The sequence below is a fragment of the Aspergillus brunneoviolaceus genome (assembly GCF_003184695.1).
Source record: "Aspergillus brunneoviolaceus CBS 621.78 unplaced genomic scaffold BO95scaffold_64, whole genome shotgun sequence".
In the NCBI taxonomy this organism is placed as follows: domain Eukaryota; kingdom Fungi; phylum Ascomycota; class Eurotiomycetes; order Eurotiales; family Aspergillaceae; genus Aspergillus; species Aspergillus brunneoviolaceus.
In genome coordinates, this window is record NW_020290794.1 from 158,981 (window position 1) to 179,799 (window position 20,819).

The 20,819-nt window shown below is 51.5% G+C and overlaps 11 protein-coding genes and 1 non-coding gene across 12 annotated transcripts; 3 read left to right on the plus strand and 9 right to left on the minus strand.

Annotated features, from left to right (window-relative positions):
• Positions 1-85: 85 nt before the first annotated feature.
• On the minus strand, positions 86-2,306 carry BO95DRAFT_455775 (uncharacterized protein; the record flags this gene model as incomplete). Its single annotated transcript, XM_025588364.1, has 6 exons — positions 86-137; positions 170-546; positions 612-1,058; positions 1,113-1,830; positions 1,872-2,112; positions 2,213-2,306. 6 exons carry the CDS (start codon positions 2,304-2,306, stop codon positions 86-88), a joined length of 1,929 nt encoding a protein of 642 aa, XP_025439059.1.
• Positions 2,307-3,038: 732 nt separating this feature from the next.
• BO95DRAFT_466816 (putative short chain dehydrogenase) lies at positions 3,039-3,824 on the minus strand (the record flags this gene model as incomplete). Its single annotated transcript, XM_025589246.1, has 1 exon — positions 3,039-3,824. The coding sequence occupies one exon, from the start codon at positions 3,822-3,824 to the stop codon at positions 3,039-3,041; it is 786 nt and encodes a 261-aa protein (XP_025439060.1).
• A 363-nt stretch (positions 3,825-4,187) lies between these two features.
• Positions 4,188-4,294, minus strand: BO95DRAFT_t248. Its single transcript has one exon. It is a non-coding gene; the product is annotated as a tRNA-Met (tRNA).
• A 782-nt stretch (positions 4,295-5,076) lies between these two features.
• BO95DRAFT_234752 (zinc-binding alcohol dehydrogenase family protein) lies at positions 5,077-6,392 on the minus strand. The gene has a single exon (XM_025581298.1). The coding sequence runs from the start codon at positions 6,171-6,173 to the stop codon at positions 5,130-5,132; it is 1,044 nt and encodes a 347-aa protein (XP_025439061.1). The 5' UTR covers positions 6,174-6,392; the 3' UTR covers positions 5,077-5,129.
• A 219-nt stretch (positions 6,393-6,611) lies between these two features.
• On the minus strand, positions 6,612-7,592 carry BO95DRAFT_455778 (bZIP transcription factor; the record flags this gene model as incomplete). The annotated part of the gene is made up of 2 exons (XM_025588365.1): positions 6,612-7,384; positions 7,451-7,592. 2 exons carry the CDS (start codon positions 7,590-7,592, stop codon positions 6,612-6,614), a joined length of 915 nt encoding a protein of 304 aa, XP_025439062.1.
• Positions 7,593-8,042: 450 nt separating this feature from the next.
• BO95DRAFT_504121 (zinc-binding alcohol dehydrogenase family protein) lies at positions 8,043-9,446 on the plus strand. Its single transcript, XM_025591113.1, has 3 exons — positions 8,043-8,396; positions 8,455-9,027; positions 9,077-9,446. Exons 1-3 carry the CDS (start codon positions 8,067-8,069, stop codon positions 9,287-9,289), a joined length of 1,116 nt encoding a protein of 371 aa, XP_025439063.1. The 5' UTR covers positions 8,043-8,066; the 3' UTR covers positions 9,290-9,446.
• A 2,970-nt stretch (positions 9,447-12,416) lies between these two features.
• BO95DRAFT_445944 (uncharacterized protein) lies at positions 12,417-13,146 on the plus strand. Its single transcript, XM_025587257.1, has one exon. It carries the CDS (start codon positions 12,501-12,503, stop codon positions 12,852-12,854), a length of 354 nt encoding a protein of 117 aa, XP_025439064.1. The 5' UTR covers positions 12,417-12,500; the 3' UTR covers positions 12,855-13,146.
• BO95DRAFT_234762 (uncharacterized protein) lies at positions 13,026-13,616 on the plus strand. Its single transcript, XM_025581299.1, has one exon. It carries the CDS (start codon positions 13,197-13,199, stop codon positions 13,578-13,580), a length of 384 nt encoding a protein of 127 aa, XP_025439065.1. The 5' UTR covers positions 13,026-13,196; the 3' UTR covers positions 13,581-13,616.
• BO95DRAFT_234763 (uncharacterized protein) lies at positions 13,617-14,705 on the minus strand. Its single transcript, XM_025581300.1, has one exon. The coding sequence runs from the start codon at positions 14,408-14,410 to the stop codon at positions 13,652-13,654; it is 759 nt and encodes a 252-aa protein (XP_025439066.1). The 5' UTR covers positions 14,411-14,705; the 3' UTR covers positions 13,617-13,651.
• A 600-nt stretch (positions 14,706-15,305) lies between these two features.
• On the minus strand, positions 15,306-15,939 carry BO95DRAFT_504123 (uncharacterized protein; the record flags this gene model as incomplete). The annotated part of the gene is made up of 1 exon (XM_025591114.1): positions 15,306-15,939. The coding sequence occupies one exon, from the start codon at positions 15,937-15,939 to the stop codon at positions 15,412-15,414; it is 528 nt and encodes a 175-aa protein (XP_025439067.1). The 3' UTR covers positions 15,306-15,411.
• Positions 15,940-17,039: 1,100 nt separating this feature from the next.
• On the minus strand, positions 17,040-18,226 carry BO95DRAFT_420538 (RTA1 domain-containing protein). The gene is made up of 3 exons (XM_025584534.1): positions 17,967-18,226; positions 17,818-17,910; positions 17,040-17,757 (listed from the first exon to the last, which is right to left on the minus strand). Exons 1-3 carry the CDS (start codon positions 18,166-18,168, stop codon positions 17,126-17,128), a joined length of 927 nt encoding a protein of 308 aa, XP_025439068.1. The 5' UTR covers positions 18,169-18,226; the 3' UTR covers positions 17,040-17,125.
• Positions 18,227-18,612: 386 nt separating this feature from the next.
• BO95DRAFT_517094 (Zn(II)2Cys6 transcription factor) lies at positions 18,613-20,430 on the minus strand. Its single transcript, XM_025591874.1, has 2 exons — positions 20,314-20,430; positions 18,613-20,245 (listed from the first exon to the last, which is right to left on the minus strand). The coding sequence occupies exons 1-2, from the start codon at positions 20,382-20,384 to the stop codon at positions 18,760-18,762; spliced, it is 1,557 nt and encodes a 518-aa protein (XP_025439069.1). The 5' UTR covers positions 20,385-20,430; the 3' UTR covers positions 18,613-18,759.
• Positions 20,431-20,819: the final 389 nt, after the last annotated feature.

Consider the following 20,819-nt stretch of genomic DNA (forward strand, 5'->3'; position numbering starts at 1 on the left):
CTTTCCATCTGCAAGCCACTGTACGAACAGATGCGAGTGCAAGGATTTGTCGTCGAGTATGCGAATACACTTTCCGGTGGTAGCATCACAAATACGAATCTTGGTGCAACCATCCCCAAAGACCGAAGCGACGCGGCCTGTGTGTCGGGACAAGTGATACTTTTCGGACCGGCTAGGAAGTCTCTCCAGCTTGATGCTCGAAATATATTGTCCAGTTCCGGGATCCCAGCTGCTCACAGTAAGGTCTGTTGCCATACATAGCAGCCGGTCACCGTCCTGTGACCAGCCGATATCTGTAAACCTTTCGCCGTTGCCCTCGATGGTATGAATACAACGACTCCAATTCTCCTCGACCATGGGGATATTGGTAATCCACGTGGGTGTTTCGTGCTGGTAAAGAGCTTTGACCAGACTCCGATTAGGGGTCCAAATGAGTGCTGAACTATAGACCTGGAGCGGGCTGGTTTCAATCGGGACCTTGAACTCGCGCATGTATCGGGAAATGTCATTCACAAGGTTTGACAATTTATTCGCGCACTTTGCTTTCTAAACAAAGTACAGAAAGTGCCCATAGTCAGCTTTCCTCTCTTTATTACACCGGGTATGCATACCTGCAGAAAGCTATCAAGTATGAGGATAGCTCCAATGCCTCCAGTAAACTGCCCGAGAATGCTAAGAGCCTCGAGCCAGTAAAATAGTTTCAGTTCCAGAAAGAGCTGAATCGGGCCATCTGTAGACAGGTCCACCGTGTTCCTAGGATCTGCTTTTAATAAATGATCAATCCAATATGTGCAACAGTAACGTGCTTGTGTCAAGGGGTCAGGTGTAGGACGACAGATGTTCTCGACTCGACACCCGGGATTCTGAATGTTGTATATGTTACGTCGAAGTGTCTGGTTCATCATCTTGATAGACTGAGACAACATCCTACTGTGTTCCATCTCATGACCGGCTGGGATTATGAGTTTGGACGTCAGCAAGAAATCCTTCGCAGACTGATGGACAAAGTAAATGGTGTCTTCGCGAATAGATAAGAATGAGCCACAGAGCTTGATAATCTGCGTTATCATCCGAGGATCTGTCGAGAATCGTCAGGGTAGATCGGTAAGTACTGGTAGCTCTTCAACTTCCAGAGGCCGGTATGCGGTACAGACGGTGGCGAGAATCACTCGGCACAGCTGTCTACTTTCTGAAATTTCAATATCGCGCATCATGCGCTTGTAGAGATCTTCGAGACTCGCCGGAAAGGAGGTAAGAATATTTTCCACTTCGCATGCCGACGTACTGGCAAGTCGCTCACAGACCAAGGCAACCCATAGAAATGTATCATTGGAGTTTGACGTCAAATATTCTCGGATGAAGTCTTTGGTGTTCTCGTCGTATCCATTCAGCGCGGTGAGGAAGTCCACCTTGATCCGAATATAGGTCTTCACAGCGGCAGCGACAGAATTCTCGTTCAGCTCGAGAGACAAAGTAGAGCAATATGTAGCCGTCAACTGCTTCTCAATATCAAGCCAGTTCCGACTCGAGACAATCCACTTGACCCGAGGATTTCCCGTTGACCGTTTCACCAGCTCAAGCAGCAATGGCAGGCCGGTGCTGCACTCGTCCAAAGCATCGATGATCAACAACGTGGTCTCTAACTCTGGGTCCTCCAACATTTCGAGAAACATTTTCGATAGAGCGTACCAAGCATTGGTATCTTCGAAGAGCGTTTTCCCTTCCACGTCATAGCGCGGCCGGATATAGGAGAGCAGACTCGGCCGCTGATCCACAAGTAGAAAGATCAAGCCCCGCAAGACGGACGTTGCATCGTTCAGGCGAGCATCGCTCTGTTGACAGAAGAAATATGACAATGCGTCTCGGGCAACTCCTTTGTCAATTCGTCAATGATGCCACAAAGGAGCATGGTCTTTCCTTTTCCGGGGTCAGCGCGGATCCACAGCATTCGGTCGTTGGCATCTCGATCGGGCCCGCCATTATCTCTCCACCTCAGGAATTCATTGTTTTGTAGGACCCATGAGTATGAATCCTTGAGTATTCCTCCTTTCAACTCCTCGATCCTGGTCTTGTCGTCCCGAGGATTGCTTATCCGAAGATCGCGTAGACACGCTTCATTGCGTGAGGCTTGCGATGGTCCTAGAGCAAAGAAGAACGACCAGGTCAAGTGATATTAGCATAGTGTCAAACTGGTGTGACTGCAAGGGTTTACCGTGATGATTGTGGAACTCAACACTGCCGTTGTTCTGGCCAAGCTGGAGCCCCGCGTTTGTGGAGTTGTTGAACAGCGCTGTTGAGGTGTTCATTATGTGACAGATTATCTGCTAATTGCGGCGTGGGAGCCACCATGTGGTAATCTTCCGCGTGTAGGACAAGATCAACAAGAACTCAAGGTCTATGGATGATGGCTGGGGAAGCGGAGGAATCTTCGTGCGCTACCACGGACCCCTCATTTCAGCTGGCCAAATGCAGTAGACATCGCCTGCAGGTGCGCCTAACTTGCAGGGTGCATTGGCCCAATGACAATAACAAAGATTGTGACAGGGGTCGGCATTAGTCTGCCGGATTCGTGCAACCATCTTCCTAAATGGGATCGACCGCGGCTATTTCACACGATCCGCGCTGCAATGCTATATTTAGTCACTGACTGCCGGGCGTCTCGAATCTCACAGCCAAGCTACTAGGTATCAAGAATTACAGTACTCTAGTGCAACTTGGCCAATTTCTCTTCCAGTCTTGACAGCTACTCCTAGGTTATTCTAAGACTATCACAGGACTCTCAGAGCATTCGAGTGAATCAGCAATACGACTCAATTCCAGCACTTTACTCCAAGGGCCTCAAGTGCGTGGCGAGTCCTAAATAGGTTTTCTACCGACATTGCCCTCAAAACAGATTTTTTACATATTGGTAGCACACAAATCAAAAAAGGGTTTCTGTGAAGGCAATTGAGGCATAGCGCACCACATCTCGATTATTCTATAAGTATACAAGTTATGATACAATCTCCAAACAGCAGGCCAGAGAAGCCAATGCCTCGCTAAGCCGGCATCTTCAACCCCGTGACCTCCTCACAGGCCCTAATAGCCTTCTCCTGGAGCCCAACGTCCTGCGTCGCTGGAAGAGCACTACCGCGCTTCCTCTTAGGCTCAAAGTACGCCCCCGTGATACTCTGATCATACTCCCCCTCGGCCAGCATAACATACGTCTCGACCCCATCCTCCAACCGATCCGGCGCCCCCGCACCCCCCAACTTGGTCGCCACCCACCCCGGATGCACAGAGACCACACTCGACGTCCCCTTCCACAATCGCGCAAACGCATTCGCAACCAACATAACATGAAACTTCGAATCACAATACGCCTGGAAATCCTGGAAGGTGCGCTCGCCTCGCTTGCGCCAGAAAATATCCTCCACGGCGGTGTTCCGCGCGCTGCGGTGCAACTGCGAGGAGATGACGATCAACCGTTTCGGGCGATGCAGCAAGCACGCGAGGATATACGGCGCCACCACGTTGACAAACACCATGGCCGGGATGCCGGTGTCCGGGGTTTTGCGGAAGGGTCCGGAGAGCATCCCCGCGTTGAGGATCACCGCGTCGAATGTGCCGATGGCGTTGGCTTCTTCGGCCAGGTGGCGCGTCGCTTCGAGATTGCTAAGGTCGGCGATAAGGACCCCCGCGGCGCCTGGACAGGATGCTTGGGCGTGGTCTGCGCGGTCTTGGTTGCGCGCGTGCAGGTAGACGGTGTGGCCGCGCTGGACGAGTTGGCGGGCCGCTTCCAGGCCGAAGCCGTCGGCGGAGCCGGTGATGAGGACGCGGACCATTGTGGTCAGTGGATTGCAGTGCAGTGGTGGGAATAGTCGAGTGCAGATAGAGAAGAGTTTAACTCGAGGACACTGCTCGTGCGTAGGACTAGATTGACCTATTCGAGATCGGGAATCCGGGAACACAAGATTGCTTGCTCTTGGGCACTCGCGAAGAATATATCCATTTCGTCGGCAAATGCATTTGACATCATGGTTATCATTCTCGGAGACCGCGTTGGTAAGTCCGGTTACGACCGGCCTTGCCGGTGGGTCTCGCCATGAAGAATTCTTCCAGAAGCCCGCCTCGCACTCGAGGCTGTCCCACACTCCCATCCTTTGCCAGGTGGGGCCAAGCACAGGGTGAAAAAAGCAAAAAAGATTTGTCCCGAGGGAGGTTCGAACTCCCGGCCTTGGGATCGCCCAGAAGTGATCTTCCGAGTCATACTGATGTATGAGACCCACGTGATAACCAACTACACCATCGAGACAAGTTGTTGAGAGGCCGCTTTTGGGTTGGAATCTAGTAGCAGAACACCCGGAAGTGCTCACAACCGCTCAAACCGAACCGCATCTTGGAACCCAGCAACAACCACATTTGCGAATATTGGAAGTTGCCGCCGTGATTAAGCGCAAATTTGCCAAACTTACACTGAAACTCTAAAGGGCAAAGAATTATCATCCGCTTCTCTCTCTCAGGATGCCACGTACAAAATGCCCCCTAAAAATGGGCATTATAAATGATTTCACTTCACCATTGTCCACGGTCATTAGCCTCTCCCGATGTGTCGGAAATTCCAGCCACGGAAATGCTTACATCTCGGCTCTGATTCGCTGCGTCCCTCCCGACATACCCCACGCACTGGTACTACTACGATCGGGTTCACACTTCGTCCAAGTCCGAGCTTACCTAGCCTCAAAGACTTGCGAAATAGTGACCTGTGCAAGTCATCATGTCGACTTCAGGTGAAAGCAGAAGTGTGCCGGATGTCAACTCAGTCTATTTCAACATCCTGGTAGCTAAATTTCGATTTCCGTTACTTCCTACATAGTTTGGTCCATCCCTTCCGTATTTCGATCGCAAAGCGGTACATATGTAGAACGCACCCAAAGACTATAGCTCTGATCAGACAGGTTCAATCCCACATCACACCCCAATATAGACACCAGAAAATGAGGCAATAGAGCAAATACGGCCTATTTATAACCATACAGGCGGAGCAAGGGTTGGTCGTCGATTTGAATACACCATGAAGATTCGTTTTAATTAGTGCTGAGGATTAGAGACTTTGACATAAGATACTGGGTATTGTGATGAAGCCAAAATCAGTTTCTTGTGAGATCGTAAACAAGCTTCTCGCCACTAATCTTTCCTTCCCTCAACAGCTGCAGCCCGTCCAAAACACCATCTAGCCCGCCATCGCCAACGCGAACCGGATGGGGCTTGATCCTGCCGCTCGCCAGCAACTCCTCGAAGATAGCCGTAAAAGCTTCCGCAAATTCTCTATCGACGGGCCGCGCAGGAATCTCTTTGGATCCAAAGATGAATCTCTCACCGAACGCAGTGTAGGCCATCGTGGCTCGATCGCGTACATTCTCCCGTTCAATTGCGATCGGTAGCAGGGAGCTATAATCTCCCCCCTGCGAAGAAAGAGCCATATCGCAGAATCTGGCACTGCTTTCGACGGACACGGTATCGAAAGCCAGAGTAAGGCTGTCGTTGGTATACTTTCTGATTGCGTTGGCGGCATCGGGATCGTTGTAGTCGAAAACCGCGTCCGCACCCAGGGACTTCACTCGATCGGCGTGACGAGGAGAACAAGTCGTCAGAACAGTATACCCCGATAGCTTGGCAAGCTGGATCGCCAAGGTCCCGGTCGCTGTTGATCCTCCGTACACCAACACCGGGAGTTTCTCATGCGCTGGAGACGTGGGTAGTGAAAGGCGAAGGCTCTGGTAGAGGCCCAGAGCGGCAGTGATAGCTCCTAAGCCTAATGTTGCCGCCTCTTCGAAGGACATGCTCTCAGGGATCCTGTACTGGAGATCCCCCTTGACGACAATGTATTCCGCGAACGCCCCATCCTCTGGCTGCACGGCATTGGATCCGTGTACAAATCCACAGATGCGATCGCCTTTGACAAATGGTTTCTTAACAGCTTTGCCGACGTCCTCCACGGTGCCGGCGTAGTCGCACCCGACAAGTACCCCGGGGCTGGCGAGGTAGTCGATATGTTTCCAGTCGGTGGGGTTCAGGGCGACACTGATGGTTTTGACTAGGATGCAGTCATCCCGCAACTTGGGAATGGGCCGGTCGTGGACCAGTTGTGCATGTTGCGGTGCGGTGATGATGACTGCTTTTTGGTATGCCATGATAAGGATGACTCGATGTAAGGATCCAGGTAGCGGGAACTATTGAATAGATGGCATGGTATTGCCAGCATGGTACATGATATACTCACAGCCTCGGAGTAGGTCACGGAGATTAGCGGTGAAATAAGGTATACTTGCGCTGCATCATGATGATCCGCCCGACTGTAAAAGAGTGGGGTCTGTCGGACCAATGAGACTCAATCTGTAAGCATCGGATTTTAGAGTGGGTCTGAGCGAAGGTATTCCCATGGCACCCCCTGGCAAATGAATTGACAGAGCAGATAGTTGATGGTGTCAGAAACAAAACCACGTCTTTCTGACCATAATTGGCCATGTAAGTATGCACCCATTAGTTATCCATCCGGAGATGCAGAACACCGACTATCCACGAGACGGTTATCCGTCGCTGGATGGAACCATAACTTTCAGATAGTCCCCCTACCCCAGATAATCACCAAACACCCTCCGCCAAGCGAGTGGCTTCTCATCTCTCTGAGCCCTCCACTTATTCGTCGAAACAAGAATGTCCGGACATCCGCGAAGAAAGTACCCCCACTTCCTCGCAAACTCCTCCGTAACCTCCCAATTCGATGGATCCCACGGATCCCCCCAGACAAGTAAGGTTGCGCTGCTGCTCCGCGTATCCCAGAAAGCGGTTAGATCATGACAGAACCCATGACCATCCAGCAAATCCCCCGCGCGGATCAGGTTATCCCGCATTTGCTCGAAGGGGAAGATGTCGAGCCAAGGGTGATGCGGCACTGTTCGCTGCACGGGGGTCGGCCGCAGCCGCTCCGGAATCGCGCTTAAGGTATACTGCGGTGAGTGAGGGCCACTCATGCTGAAAATTGAAACCGCGTCGTCGCGACACATCCAGTCAACGGTCATGCCGGCGATGACCGCGTTCTGGTACGCTGCGCGAATTACGTTAAGCCGACTCAAACTAAGGAGGAGATCTGTCCGAGGTGAACCCATAGCGTGGGCAGCTCGGGCGCGTTTCTCAAATTCAACCATCAGGGTGTGGAAATTGGGAGGGGCGTAGGTGTATCGCGTGGGATCCACCTCGGGGAGGTTATAGAAAATAGAGTTGTGGTCGCTGGATCGGTGAGGCAATGTCTGAACTCGGGATTGATCATCACCGGCAGCGGCTCGAATTGTTTTGCGATTCGAAGGCAATCTGTCCTCCGTACTGCGCGGTTTTTGACGCTGACCTTTAATGTAAACCATCAACCTTTGTCAGCAGCGGGGGTGATAAGAAAATTGCGGGGAGGCCTCACGGTAGGCTCTTTGATTCAGACGATTCTGTACGCGTCGCCGCAGGACCGGATCGGTGACCCCTAGCAAATCGTCCTCGGGTGCATCAGCTGTGGTCGCATGTCGCACATGATGCCGACGCTTGATCCCGGATTCTGCATTCATCATTGCCAAGGCTCCAACAAATGTGAAAATTATCGTCCGATCGCTCACAGCTGGAGTTTAAGTCGCCGGTGTTAAGAATGGTCAAAGACGACGACTCCGTTCTGGAATTATGAGATGCAGATGCTTACTCCAACACAATGATTGGTGACAGGAGAGAATGGGAGGTCAACTTTAACATTTTCGCCACCCACCAGGCTAATCAAGCCCAGCTTGAGGTGATTTGTAATCCAAATAATCCCCATCGGCCTACCGTACCTTCAGTGGGCTGGAGATAGCTGTTAAGGTTCAACTGGATCGATGATGTTCACACTTATTTTGATTTATCTCGGGTGGGGCGTTTGAATAAAACTGAATACATCGAGGCAATTTTCAAAGAACAATGGTCTGGAAGTTGTATATAAGGTCACAATCCTATCAGTGTTCCTAATTCTACCCATCAGCTCTTGGTATATTCAATTGAACATTGCATGCACGATGGCATCTCACCCTGCTCTCATTGCGACTAATGTCAAAGAACCGCTAACCATTCAGCGAGTCCCAACACCTGAGCTCCAACAAAATGAAATCCGTGTCCGGATTGAATGGGTGGTATCTGCCCCTTTGGATGTTTACCAAGTCGACGCGGGCTTGATGGCTCAGTTTCCTCAAAGCCTGGGCGACAGTGGTGTCGGCACTGTAGTGGCAGCTGGCCCTGGGGTCAAACGCCTACAGGCTGGGGATCAGGTCTTCGGTTTCTTCTTCCACAACGAGAAGGAGAAGGGGCAGCAGGTGTATGTTACGGCACCAGAGCATCTGTTCGGAAAGGTGTGATGATTCCCGTTCACTTTGTGTCTCCTCTACCCACATCTGACGCAGAATCCAGGTTCCCTCTGGCATAGCTATGCCCGCGGCCGCTACGGTGCCAACTAATGTTTGTACCGCCTACTTCACGTTGACAGGGAAGTTGAACCTCGAGCTCCCCTGGCCGCGCCCCTCGGGATTCTCACCAAAAGATCCAGAGAGTCCGATCATTATCTGGGGAGGAGGCAGTTCGGTCGGCCAGTACGCCATCCAGCTCCTCCACCACTGGGGTTATAAGAATGTCATCACCACCGCGTCGCCGCAGCACCACGAGAAGCTCAAGCTATATGGTGCCCAGCACGTTATCGACTATCGCGAGTCTAATGTCGTCGAATCTATTCTGGACATTGTGAAGAAGAGCAAAATCTCAGCACCCATCCGCGCCTTCGATTGTGTGAGCTCCAAGTCTGGGTCACTGCAGCATCTCGCCAAGATTGCCTGCCTTCCTGGCTCCATTATCGCAGCTGTTCTTCCTGTCGTGCTTCGGTCGCCTTCAGACCCAGCCGGTGTGCAGCTTTCCGCTGATGTCGAGGGAGAAGTATCGTGGGCGCCTGGCGTCGAGGTTCATAGTATTGTCAGCTATACATTCGAGACGGTATGGTTCGCACTTACTTGTTCGCATTCCAAAACTAATCTTCGAGCAGAATCCATTCCTGAAGGATCATCTCCTGCCTGATATCATACCCGCTCTCCTCGCGTCGGGTAGCCTTGATCCCAACAAGTATCGAGAGATCGAGGGTGCTTCGCTTCTGCAGAGGGCCAGCACCGCGTTGGATGTGATGAGAACCGGCACAGTCAGCGGGGAAAGACTTGTGTGGAAGGTGTGGACCGCCGAGGAGTATCCAGAGTTCGTGTGAGGTAGCCTCTGTCAGAGATTCTTACCAGCGGCTGGCCTGTGCAGATGAACCGAGAGAACGTGTGACAAATGATTGCGACGCAGCTCTGGTAGTTTGCTGCTGTTGCAAATGGTATAGTACCTTTAGGCGAGGCGCGTCCCCTTGCATCACGTGCCGGGTCTACTTCGATAATTCGGTCGCATTCAAGCAATCAAATGGGAAGACCTGTTTAAATTGGTCGAAGACTACTTGAGAGGAATGAAATGGATGAGAGGTGGCTCTATGCTATGGATATAGGACTTTTCTTGAACTGGCTGCGAAGGAGCATCCTGATGTTTAGCAGAGTGATGATGTCAGCAGTTGAGGCAGTGATAAAAATATCATATTACCTACAAAAAGGCCCTTTTCTTATTCACACCTCCAGGGGGCTCTAGAAGAGAGGTAGGGTAGATGTCGATTGTGTCTTTCACTCTGGTTGAAAGCAATATGCATTTGAGTCTAGTGAAGAATGACCACTGGGCGCCTTCATACTGAGGTGACTTTGATGATGCATGGTGTTCAATCGACGTTTTACTGGCTGATACCCGATCTCTATCGCATTCAAAGTTGGAAAGATTGTCATTAAGAAGTCTACCTCGCCCCTACATCCTAAAGCGGGAACACATTTCACTGTTACTTTTGATATCAAGATACTGGAGCAGCCTTATTGTGGTAAAGTGAAATTCTTCGAGCCATCAAAGCCTTGATAATTGAGAGCAGCTTCTCCATATATCCCTATCCTCAACTGCATCTAGGATTTTAAAGACCGCACCAAGACTTTGCCTGACCAAGAAGTGGTGGTGTAGCTCGAAGTCCGAGTCAGGTGATTTGGCTGTTTGTTCGTGTTGATTGGGAATCTCATCTTGTTCACATTCACAACGCGACCTTCTCCTCATCATATCCCCCCTCTCCACGAATTTCCTTCCTTCTCTTCATCCTTCTCATCATCCTTCTCATCACTCTTCCCATCATCCGTCTCCTCACCCGTCTCCTCACCCGTCTCCTCACCCTTCTCATCCTCACTCGTCTCTTCACCCGTGTCTCTTTATCCTTCCCTCCCCTCACTCTTTCGCGTCCATTCTCACCGTTTAAAGCTCGCTAAGCCCGACAGATCCTGGCAAACCTTTACCCTATCGTCAGATCTCACTCACCTCAGAGTCAATTCTCATTCTGTACAACTTCTCCCGAGCTTGCCTCACCTCGACCTTTAACCGTCATCATGCTATGCTGCTACCACATCACAGTGCAGCGCGGAGAAAACCTGCTCAGTCAGCTCGATCGCATGTTTGACATCGATTCACCTATAACACTTACGTTCGATGAAATCTATTTGCGGCTGTCTGAGATCGATGATTTAGAGCAAGATATCCGGGCTACACAGTGGATGGAGGAAAGGAACGCAGAAGACGAAGAGAGCTATCCTCCCAACAAGGACTCAGACATTTGCACTACTGATGACGACAAGACCGATCCATCGGACCTAGAAGACGATGCAGACAATGAAAAAGAACGAGTATTTCCGGACAGGGCGACGAGCTCAGAAAAGAGCCGCGAGATCGAAGAACCAGAAGAAGGAGATCGCTGCCAAAGTGTTGAACTTGGTGACTGCGATAGAGAAGATGCACCCGGGCGGAACCATCAGCACCCCTTCGCAGACGATAATCATGAAGCCGAAGAAAATACAGCCCGAGACGCCTCGGAAGCGGGCGCTGACTATGGAGCAAGCACCCCCGAAGTTGGATCGGAAGACGACCATGACTCGGTCGGTATCACAGGGCACGAAAGGTATGAAAGAGAGCCATGCACTGATTGTTCTATCCTCCTCAAGCTCGAACCTTACCGCCTAGCCTTACGAACTCGAGCGATGGAACTCGCCCGCCCGTCGATGAGACCCCTCACTATACTCGACCTCCCGGATGACTTGCTTCTTCAGATACTCGAGCTTTTCCAAGACGTCAGAGTGAACAAAAACAAGATTATCTGGTGGAATCAAGATATACCGGGCTATATCGGTCGGAATTTGCATCCAGTCCAGGCCCAGATATACCGCAAAACAATATCGGACATCCGCCTGGTTTGTCATGTGTTCAATGATTTAGCGTCGCCGCTACTATGCCCGATCCTTTTTGTCAATCTTGACCAGGAGTCCCTTGAGAAAGCCGTCCATTTGTCGCGATGTCCATACGTGGCGAAAGGAATTCTGGGCATCAAAGTCGGCCTCGCCTTTCGGGTCAAAGATCACGAGACAGATTGTGAATCATTTGCGAGACATCATTACAACATACTGGCAAGCGAACTCGAAGCCTGGAAGATGAATGTGAAACACTTGGATTCTGCACAGTCTTCCCACACCCTGGACGCACAGCTACTGGCACCACCTACCGCACTCGGACTTGTCGAGGTTAACTTTTACCACATGTCACTCGCGATGAAGCCCTACATATTCACCAAGAGGAACGATGAAATTACGATTGATAAATCACTTGTCAGGGAGCTACGCGCCACTTTTCGCCAAGCCCAGAAGGAGAATATCAGGAAACGTTCCCTTCAGGTGCAGCTTGTCAGGTCGGGGTCGTTTGTCTCCTCTTTAGCAGCGTGTTTTGCTCGAATGCCACGAGCAGAGTCCGTGGGGTTTTGCGACGCAGCGGAGTCACCAGTTCCTCACCGGTATGCTTTGCTGGTCCGCTATCGATTCCTGGAGGCTCTATGTCATCCTCTCAGGTGGGATGAGATCAAGATTCATCTTTACAACCCTCTGGTTCCCGCCAAGATTCTCTTTGAACTACCAATCGCTATTCAGCGGGCTGGGAAGATGATTCGTAATTTACACGTTGGCTGCTTTCCGTCCGGAGACAGGTTTGCTATAATGCCGGTTCAGGGTCCCATATCTAGATTCTCGGATCAGAGGTTGTGGGCAGACATACGAACGACATTCCGGAACCTCCAAATAGTTACCTTGAATCAGCCCATGGATGTTGACGAGGATATGAGCGTGCCACCATCACCACCAGCGGCCAACACTACGTCTCACTTCAAGGAATACCTGAAGGCTATGTTCACGGGGCCTGAGCTCGAACAGGTTTTTGTCTCCTTGAATGGGGATGGGGAGGTTCCAGGTCGATTCGAAGGGGATGAGTTGAGCGTGAGCCCGCTTCTGGAAGGAATCCAGTGGACGCGTCTTCAAGTTTTCCAAATGACCGATACCTCGCTGACTGAAAACGAGCTTGCGCAGTGGTGCAAGGCTCTTGGACCCCATTTGAAGGGACTATTTCTGCTACGCATCGTGCTTATAGATGGGTGGTGGGCGCCGATACTTGATATTCTCCGCGAGAAGGTGACTGAATCTCGGGAATACCATAAAAAGGACCCACACGTACATATGCATGACCTCCAAGGGGCGGAGATGGGGTTCGCGAACTTTCCAATGTGGGATGAGGAAGTAGCGGGCGATGGAGAACTGGAGGTTCGGGCTTATCACTATGTGACCGGGTGGGCGTATTTGAATGGGGAGAATCCCTGCCGCAAAGTGTTGAACAGAAACCGGTAGTTTCTGTTCACATCCCAGAAGTCGATCGAGCACTTATATGTGTGTTTCGTGCACTGGTGCTATGAGGTGGTAAGAGATCTACTGCGGCATTGATTGCCATGACTTGTGTGTGTTTTCAGTCTCTCTTTCGATTATGCTTGTTGTTGTTTTCTGCACCGACCTGTATTCCCCTGTGTTCTTTTCTGATTTCTTCATGTCTGAGTGTACGCCTCTGTGCCACATATTGCAAGCAAATGTCGGCAATTGTATGTGATAGCACCACAGCATCATTGACTCTCATCAGCAGTTGTAACTCAATTTGATTTAGCATTCAATGGCATTTAGTAAGTGGCATTGGTATCCATGATGCGCCTCAAAATAGCTTTCCTGTTTTCTACGTTATTCTCATTTCCTCGGCGTCATCACAAAAATCTCTCGACCGCTCGGTTTCTTTCCCGACCACCCTGTGTCCGCTTGTGGTCTAGCGCGTCACCGATGCTCCAAGAAACGCAATTAACGAAGATGATGTCCTCTCCGCACCATACTCTCCATCCACCCTTTCACTACTGTGCTAAGGTAAAGACGATCCCGTGGCTCGTTCCAGTAATGTCCATCGAGATCATTCCATCCAATTTTCAGAACAGATGTACACAGCCCAGTCGTTGCCTGCGTCAATGTTTGTCCGCGCAAACACTCGACGAGATGCGGGATGGAATGCGGGTGTCAGAAGCGGCAAATTCCCAATAAGGCATCGGGGACTTGGTTCCGGGGCGCGTCAAGCCTCCCAAGAAACTCTCCAACTGTCCCTAGACGTCAACCTAAGGGCTAAGTTCCGGATGCTTAATCCACGTAAAAGTCCTTTCGAGATGTTGCAGTACCCGGTGCAGGCCGTAATTCCGATGCAGCTTGCGGACGAGCGCCTCATCCAGATCCTCGACCTCCTCGTACAGCTTCTCCCAGGACGACTCGGGATCCTCCAGGGGAAAGACGTACAAACCGGCCAGGATAATCAGCATCGCGCGCCGAAGCACACCGGCAACGGCCTTTGTGATACCATGCAGGACGTCGCCGGGCCTTTCGTCCACCGACACAAGCATACGGCCGATGCGCAGAAGCCCGGATAAACCGTCGTAGCGCATCTGGTCATCCGCCAGCAGAGCGCACTTGGCGACGAGCACCTCCATGACGCCCTCGAGATAAGCGTAGATCTCCATGAACACCGTTTCCCTGTCCCACCGGTTCAAGCGGGGGTGGGCAATCTCGAGTTTCTTGGCGACCAGCTCGCTGTACCCGTCGAACGAGTACGGCCGATCGAGCTCCCTGAGTGCTCGCTTGACCTGCGCATGCACCCTGGGCTTCACGCGGCCGCCCTCGTCGATGGTCTGGCGGATGTACTCGGCTAGATCCGGCATCGGGGAGCAGGAGCGCGGCCGCGGGTCGGAACGGACGGCACTTTGGTGGGGTGAAGCAATGGCGTTTGCGTTGTTTGCGTTCCGGTCATCGGGCTCGACCGAGCGAGTGACAGCGTTGCCGTCGAGGTCGGTGCGCGACCGTTTGGAAGCGTGAGTATCGGACATGGCGCAAGTGACTAGGGGGCTTTTTACTGTGAGTGGCGGGTCTTGCTCTGGTGGACTTGCAGTAAGAAGAAAAAAGGAGTAATTGATCTTGATCTAGGGGGGCATTTACTATGTTGAGTGTTGTGTGGGGTCTTTGTTGTTTATGTATCACGGCACGCTAGTTCCTGTCACAGATCACGTGGGGTTGATGGAGTTGATGTATCAAATTGGTGTCCATGTTCTGTGGATTGATCAATTGATCGACCAAGCGAAGCTAAAATTCCGAAAAGGCTGGCTATGTGATATTAATGCGCACAGAGTGCTAGGTACTGCCCTGCCCGTCATCCAGCGCTTATCTTTCCAGGCGATTTCCCTCTCCCCGTCTTGCCTTAACGTCCTTCCTAATCTTGCCTCTTGCCATTTCTTCTTTGTGGCAAGTACCATGATGCGGTTCTGTTAGCTTCTGTTTACCATACTGGTGTCAATAGATAGCCTTGATCGCTTGTCCCGCATCGTATGCGCTTTATGCCAACACATAGGGAAAGTAATTGCTGCCCTGATCTAGGGGCACACCTCATCGGCACCTACGACGTGGATTCAATCTATATCCTTGAATAGTTCACCGGACATTAAAAGTCCTATAAACACAACACACTAGCCTGTTCTTTACTCCCCGGCACGAGAGCAGAGACATACAAGGATCTTGATGATCTGCGACCGGGATATTCTCACATGCAAGTCACCCGAGAGATAAAGTAACATTCTGAGCCTCGTTAAATATAAACTTGTAACGCGTCGCGACAAACTATCCGTTTCCGAAACCTCATTTCAAAAACATAGAAAGGCAAGGAAAGAGAAGAACATACAAAGAGAAAATCAACCAAGCACATGCAAAAAAACATTGATTGAGATACAACGCAAGACTTTTGGTCAACTTCCGTAAACAGATCACTTCCAGGTTGGCACGTTTTGCAATAAGGATTCCCAATCCGATAGCCAAGCTTCCGACCGAAGCAGGCTGCCTAGACCAGCTCCTCTGTTTCAGGGGAAGCATCGTCGCTCCAGGGGCGGGGGAAAGAGGCTTCACTGCCAGGGGTGGAGGCGACGTCGTACTTGAAAAGGGAACCAGGGTCAGTAAAGAAAATGTCCATATGACTCCTTAGCAGACGCAAAACACCCTTCAGCGAGCCCGTCTCAGGATATTGCACCCTTTGAAGTCTTCTGTGCAGTTTCTCTACCTGTAGTACTAAGGCTTCGCCACAATAGGCCAAGGGGGCTGGCTCTCCATTTTGCATGCCAGCGATGATCATGTGCATTGAGGACCTTAGGGCCAGAAAGACTTCCAAGTAGTCGAACTCGAGCCAGAAATCACGAGAGGGTCCTATGTCGTCGGAGACCACAGCCAAACCAATCTGTAGCAGGCTCTGAAGACCGTCCAATTTCGCAAATACGCTCGCCAGCGGGCCACACTGCGAGACAATCGAATCCATGAGGCTCATGATATATCTCGCCACGGTGCCGGCCACGCGCACCGTGTCAGAATAAGACATCTGATAAGGTTCGCCCCGCCTAAACGTGGAGACCAGCCGCCGCCTCCGGGATCATATGCGGGGACAAATACGGAAGGCCATTGTTGCCAAATCCGCCGGACTATTTGTATGCAGAAAATGAGAGACCTATGGATACTATAATCCCTACACCCTAATTGAAAGATTGATAAAAGGTACTCCCCGATTAAGAACCCTGATAACAATACCTTCGCCCCCCCAAGAGCCCTAAAATCCTAGTGATAAAAAAGTCTTCAGAGTTCCACTGGAGTGAAAGAAGCCTACGGTAGGGAAAATGCAGGTACTTAACCTTAGGCCCCGGGAGAGAAGGGGGGGCTTGGTCATATGAAGGGGCCGGTTACGGCTGCGGTGAGGATAAGTTACTTGGTGGAAAAAGTCGCAACTTGTCAAGTGGCCGCAATGGTCTTCCGTAGTCCACCGACTGCTGGTCATATTGCTCACCGCCTAAAATGCAAGTGGGGACCAGCGGTCGCTGGTGTCACGTTACTTGATGCCCTAAGTATGCGCGAATAGCTTCGATCATATCATACCTACTTAGCCACTAAGGCCGTGGAATTTTGGTCTAACGCTCTTGCTAGCAAGCCGCATAACATCTATATTGAATAACAAGATCTAAAATATTGTTTTTATTTACACCTTATGTACTAAAGCAGCCTAGGCCCAGACAACAAGTTCTGGGTTGTGGTTATATACTTCATCATTCCGCACGTTGCTGTGCAGATCCAACAAACAATTCTGGGCTCAGGCGGGGTGTAGGCAGATTGAACAGGTATTTGCATCGTTTTTTCTCGAGTTAGCCGAATTGAAATTATCAATACACTTTCTAAATGTGTCAACAGCCTTAGAATAGTCTGCTCATTACAATCAATCCTCTAACCACCCGCGGAAGGATTGGGGCAAAGGGGTATTTGCTGCACTACAAAGTCATTACCACAAGCCGGTCATATATAGTAGTTACCTACCACTAGAAATTCCGTGACCATATCATCACCCAGCCTATAAAAGAGAGCAGATGCTCAAAGGAATCCTGTTATATTCACACAAGGTCTATCCTTGACGAAGACGATAAACGGCTTGTTTCCCTAGTCTCTTTCTCATCATATTACGACAATACAGCTACCACCGCAACACAAAAACAAAATGCAAATAAAAACCGGCATTCTTCCGCTCACTGATGCCCATACCCCGTGTATTCCGTCGTTGACTGCAACTGATGCGTCTCAACCTCCCCCGACTCCAGACAGGCCTGGTTCTTGGCAAGCACATGATCCGCCGGCAGCAACCACCCGGGATGAAACACGTTGAAAACCGCGACCGCAATCACCATCATCACACCGTCCAGCCCTACGAAGTAAGACTCATGCGTGATCAAGTATCCGGTCCAGCCTTGCGCCAGCTCGATAGTCCGGTAAATGCTCCGGATGTAAATGCAGACCACGGAGAGCACCATGGCGCCAACGAGGTAGGCGAGCGGGCCGTGGAGGAGACCCTGCAAGTACCCGAGACGCAGGGAGCGACGGAAGAAGTCCACCGCACAGAAGACAAAGACTGTGACGGAGACTAGCTGGAAGACGATACCGGCGACCATGGTGTTGGTGCCCGGGGCAGTGTTGCCGTCGACATCGTTGGATTCCGTGGAGGCCAGCGCGCCGCCTACGGCTTGGACCACAAGTGAGATGACGTCGCAGGTGCAGAAGATCCAGAGGTATAGTTTCGGAGACAGGATCGAGGATTCGCGACCGAAGAGTTGGATGAGACGACCGAGCAGGACGTAGATTGCGGCGGTGAAGAAGGTCGGTGCTTTTAGGTGTTAGCGGGGGTACTTATTCGTGTGTGGAGATAGGGAAAGGTAGGTCTCACCGATGATCAAGGTTGAGATCTGGAGCATGAATGCGGTGGAGTTGTAGGGACATTGGGACGCCCACGTCCGCCCGGCCCAACCGAGGACTTCCACTGCTGTGGTGTTAGCTGAGTTTCCTTGCGACTTGAAACCTCGATGGCATCCATACCCATGCATCCGATGCTGAACAGACTGCACCACCATGTTCGCTTCCAGCAGAATTGGATTAGGTGGACGATCATGGATAAGCCGAAGAGGACACAGAACGCAATTCCGGCGCCTTCGGAGGGGGTGTATCCGTATGATGTACTGACACCCTCAATGTAGGCCTTGCAGCCTACGTAAAGTCCATTATCATCGGTAGATGGCATGGTGAGGTGCTAGTTCGATGCGATTTGTTGGGGTAGAGAATAGTGAAACAGGTCCTTGGCTATGAAATCAAAGTGTAAGATTTCCTGTTTGTTCAGAGATCCGACAACTCGACAGTTTATATACCATGGATACACTGCGAGGCTATAACATAAGCTCTTAACTGATGGTGAAGGCATCAGCATGAAGTTGACGCATGGACCAATCACAAGATCATATCCTACACAGCCTTCTACCTATGATTGAAGGATCAAGGATCAGGCAGCGAAAATACGGAGTATACATGGGGCGGCTCTCGGAAAGATCGACAGCCCTCGGATCTCTAATCTTATCCACAGCCGCACGCCAAGCACTAGGACCAGGCAATTGCTGTCTGTGATTGTACGGCTCGTAAATGTACGGCGTGGCTTATCTTTAGCGCGATCCTTATATCGCAATGAAGTCTGATTGGTCACATCGTAATCCCATCACCCCGGTGGGGGCCACGACAGCATGAAACATGTGGACAGAATTTTCAGACAAACCCTGCAAATGTCGTGTAGGTAGATCTATTTAGACAGGGTTGATCCTTCGAGAGAACGCCTTGTCTCGCATCACCAGCCCACATTCTCCCATCGAAGCTCCCAAGGCCCGTCCAGGCCATGAGGCTTAGAGCGAAAAAGCACCAGGCACGGATTCGCCCGTGACTCCCGTTCACTTACTATCGACGAATCGTGTATGCGCTGACGTGCCAGTGAAGTCCGCTGCGCGACGGGCAGATGTTCGAGCCCCGTCTCCTCCAATTCCATGACACGACTCGCGACCGCCACATGCAGCCCTTTGTCCCACAAGCCTTCCCGAGCTGGATATTTCGATAACAGATCGAGAGCTCGGCGCCGCAGGATCGGGTGTCGACACCGCTGAGCCGTCCAGTAAAGCACTGGTATTAGTTCTGCGTCGAGAAAAAACTGCTCCGCGGCCGAGCTGCGTTCGTCTCCAACACAAATTTCCACCAACTTCTCACCTGCACACACAATAGCTACGAAGTTCGGGATGAACTTGTCCAAGACCATCTCATCTAGAGAAGTGCAGGTGCTCAGCCACGTGATCGCGGTGTGGTACTGGCATGCCATGGACAAGGGCGCCCGCGGATCGAGGATCCCGCTGGCCTTGGCGGGCTTTTTCCGCAGTGTCTCGAAGGCCTGGAACCATGCATGGCACTCGCCTAGTAGGGCCCCTTGCTGATGGAAATGTTCCGGATAGAGCGGTTGCGGTGGGTTGGCCAGGACGTGACGCTGGGCGAAACGGACAAAGGACAAGCACCGAGTAATCATGCTCGTCAGGTAATCCCTCGCTTGGTCTATATGGTCAAAACTGAGGTTTTTACTCGATCGGAGGGGGGAAGAGTCGGGCGATCGTATGTCCAGCGCTGGCATGAGCGGTCGACCAAAGTACGACAACTGATTGTTCTGTCGGCAAAAGAATTGGAACAGGTCTTTATTGATGGTATCCAACGCGGTAGTCTGCCTTGAGAGGATGTCCAGGCCGCCTTGAACGTGATTCATCGCTTGCCTGGAATTTCCCTGGAGCATCTCGAGACAGACGAACAAGAGGCATTGGGTGAGCATCAAGTCAAAGCCCCCCTCTTTCGGGTCTCCGATCTGCCGTAGAAATTGTTGGATAGCTTTGTTGTACTGTTGCAGCGTGAACTCATCAATCGCATGTGCAGGCTCAAACCAGCCTGCCAGTTGACGCTGATGTAGCGATCCGACAGCGGCAACGGCATGCCGGACCGCCTGGTTGCGGTGACTGAGTTGCGGGAGGAATTGGCTCCAGAACTGCGACGGGAAGAAGCCCGACAGCGCAGGCGCGGTCTGCGTGCAAAAGAACTGCACATATTGCCGCTCCTCCCGCGTACCTGGCACGAGCACAATCCTCTGATCCGAATTCGGGCTCAAGCCCTGGCCCCAAGGCGTGGACTGGATGAGGGCTTGGCGAAGTTGCGTCTGTGACGCTTCGGTGTAGCCGTCGCATTTGCGCCCGGAGCGTGTGCACTGGCTGCACGCGGGCTTCTCTTCTCCACACTTGACGTGGCGGATCCTGTCATATCAAGCCGTGAGTCAGGGGTTGTATTGGTGCAGCGGGTCTGACTCGGGTGTGCTACTTACTTGCAGGTTATGCATCCTTTGCGGGACCTGGAGTTGCTGGTCCTTGTTCTTCGGGTCGATGCTGGTGCCATGGGTATGGTGGTGCTGACGCTATAGGGGATGACTTGATCTCAGGATGTGATTACTGATTGATAAGTCATGGGGGATGAGGCTGACACTGTTGTCATCGAGGGATTTTCGCGCTAAGCTCGCAGGATCAGTACCACGTGATGGGCACTGCAACACTTGTAGTTATAGTCACCACGGGTCGGCTGTATTGCCACAGAATTATGTATGGAGGAGCGTAGCGTAGGTTAACTGTCAGGATGGTCAGGCGCGCCGGGCGGTATTGTCTTTCTGCCACCGCCTAGGCCTTCCAACAAGTGTTTAGTACACTTTCCAGTCCCAAGAGTCTGTACGATGTTCATATCTTCTGAAGTAACACTCAGAGCAGAAAGCGGTGAGACCCGGCGCCGCCGCCAGGTGCTGCCTCCGGTATACGCGCTCGTCCTCTAGGTTCCGGAACC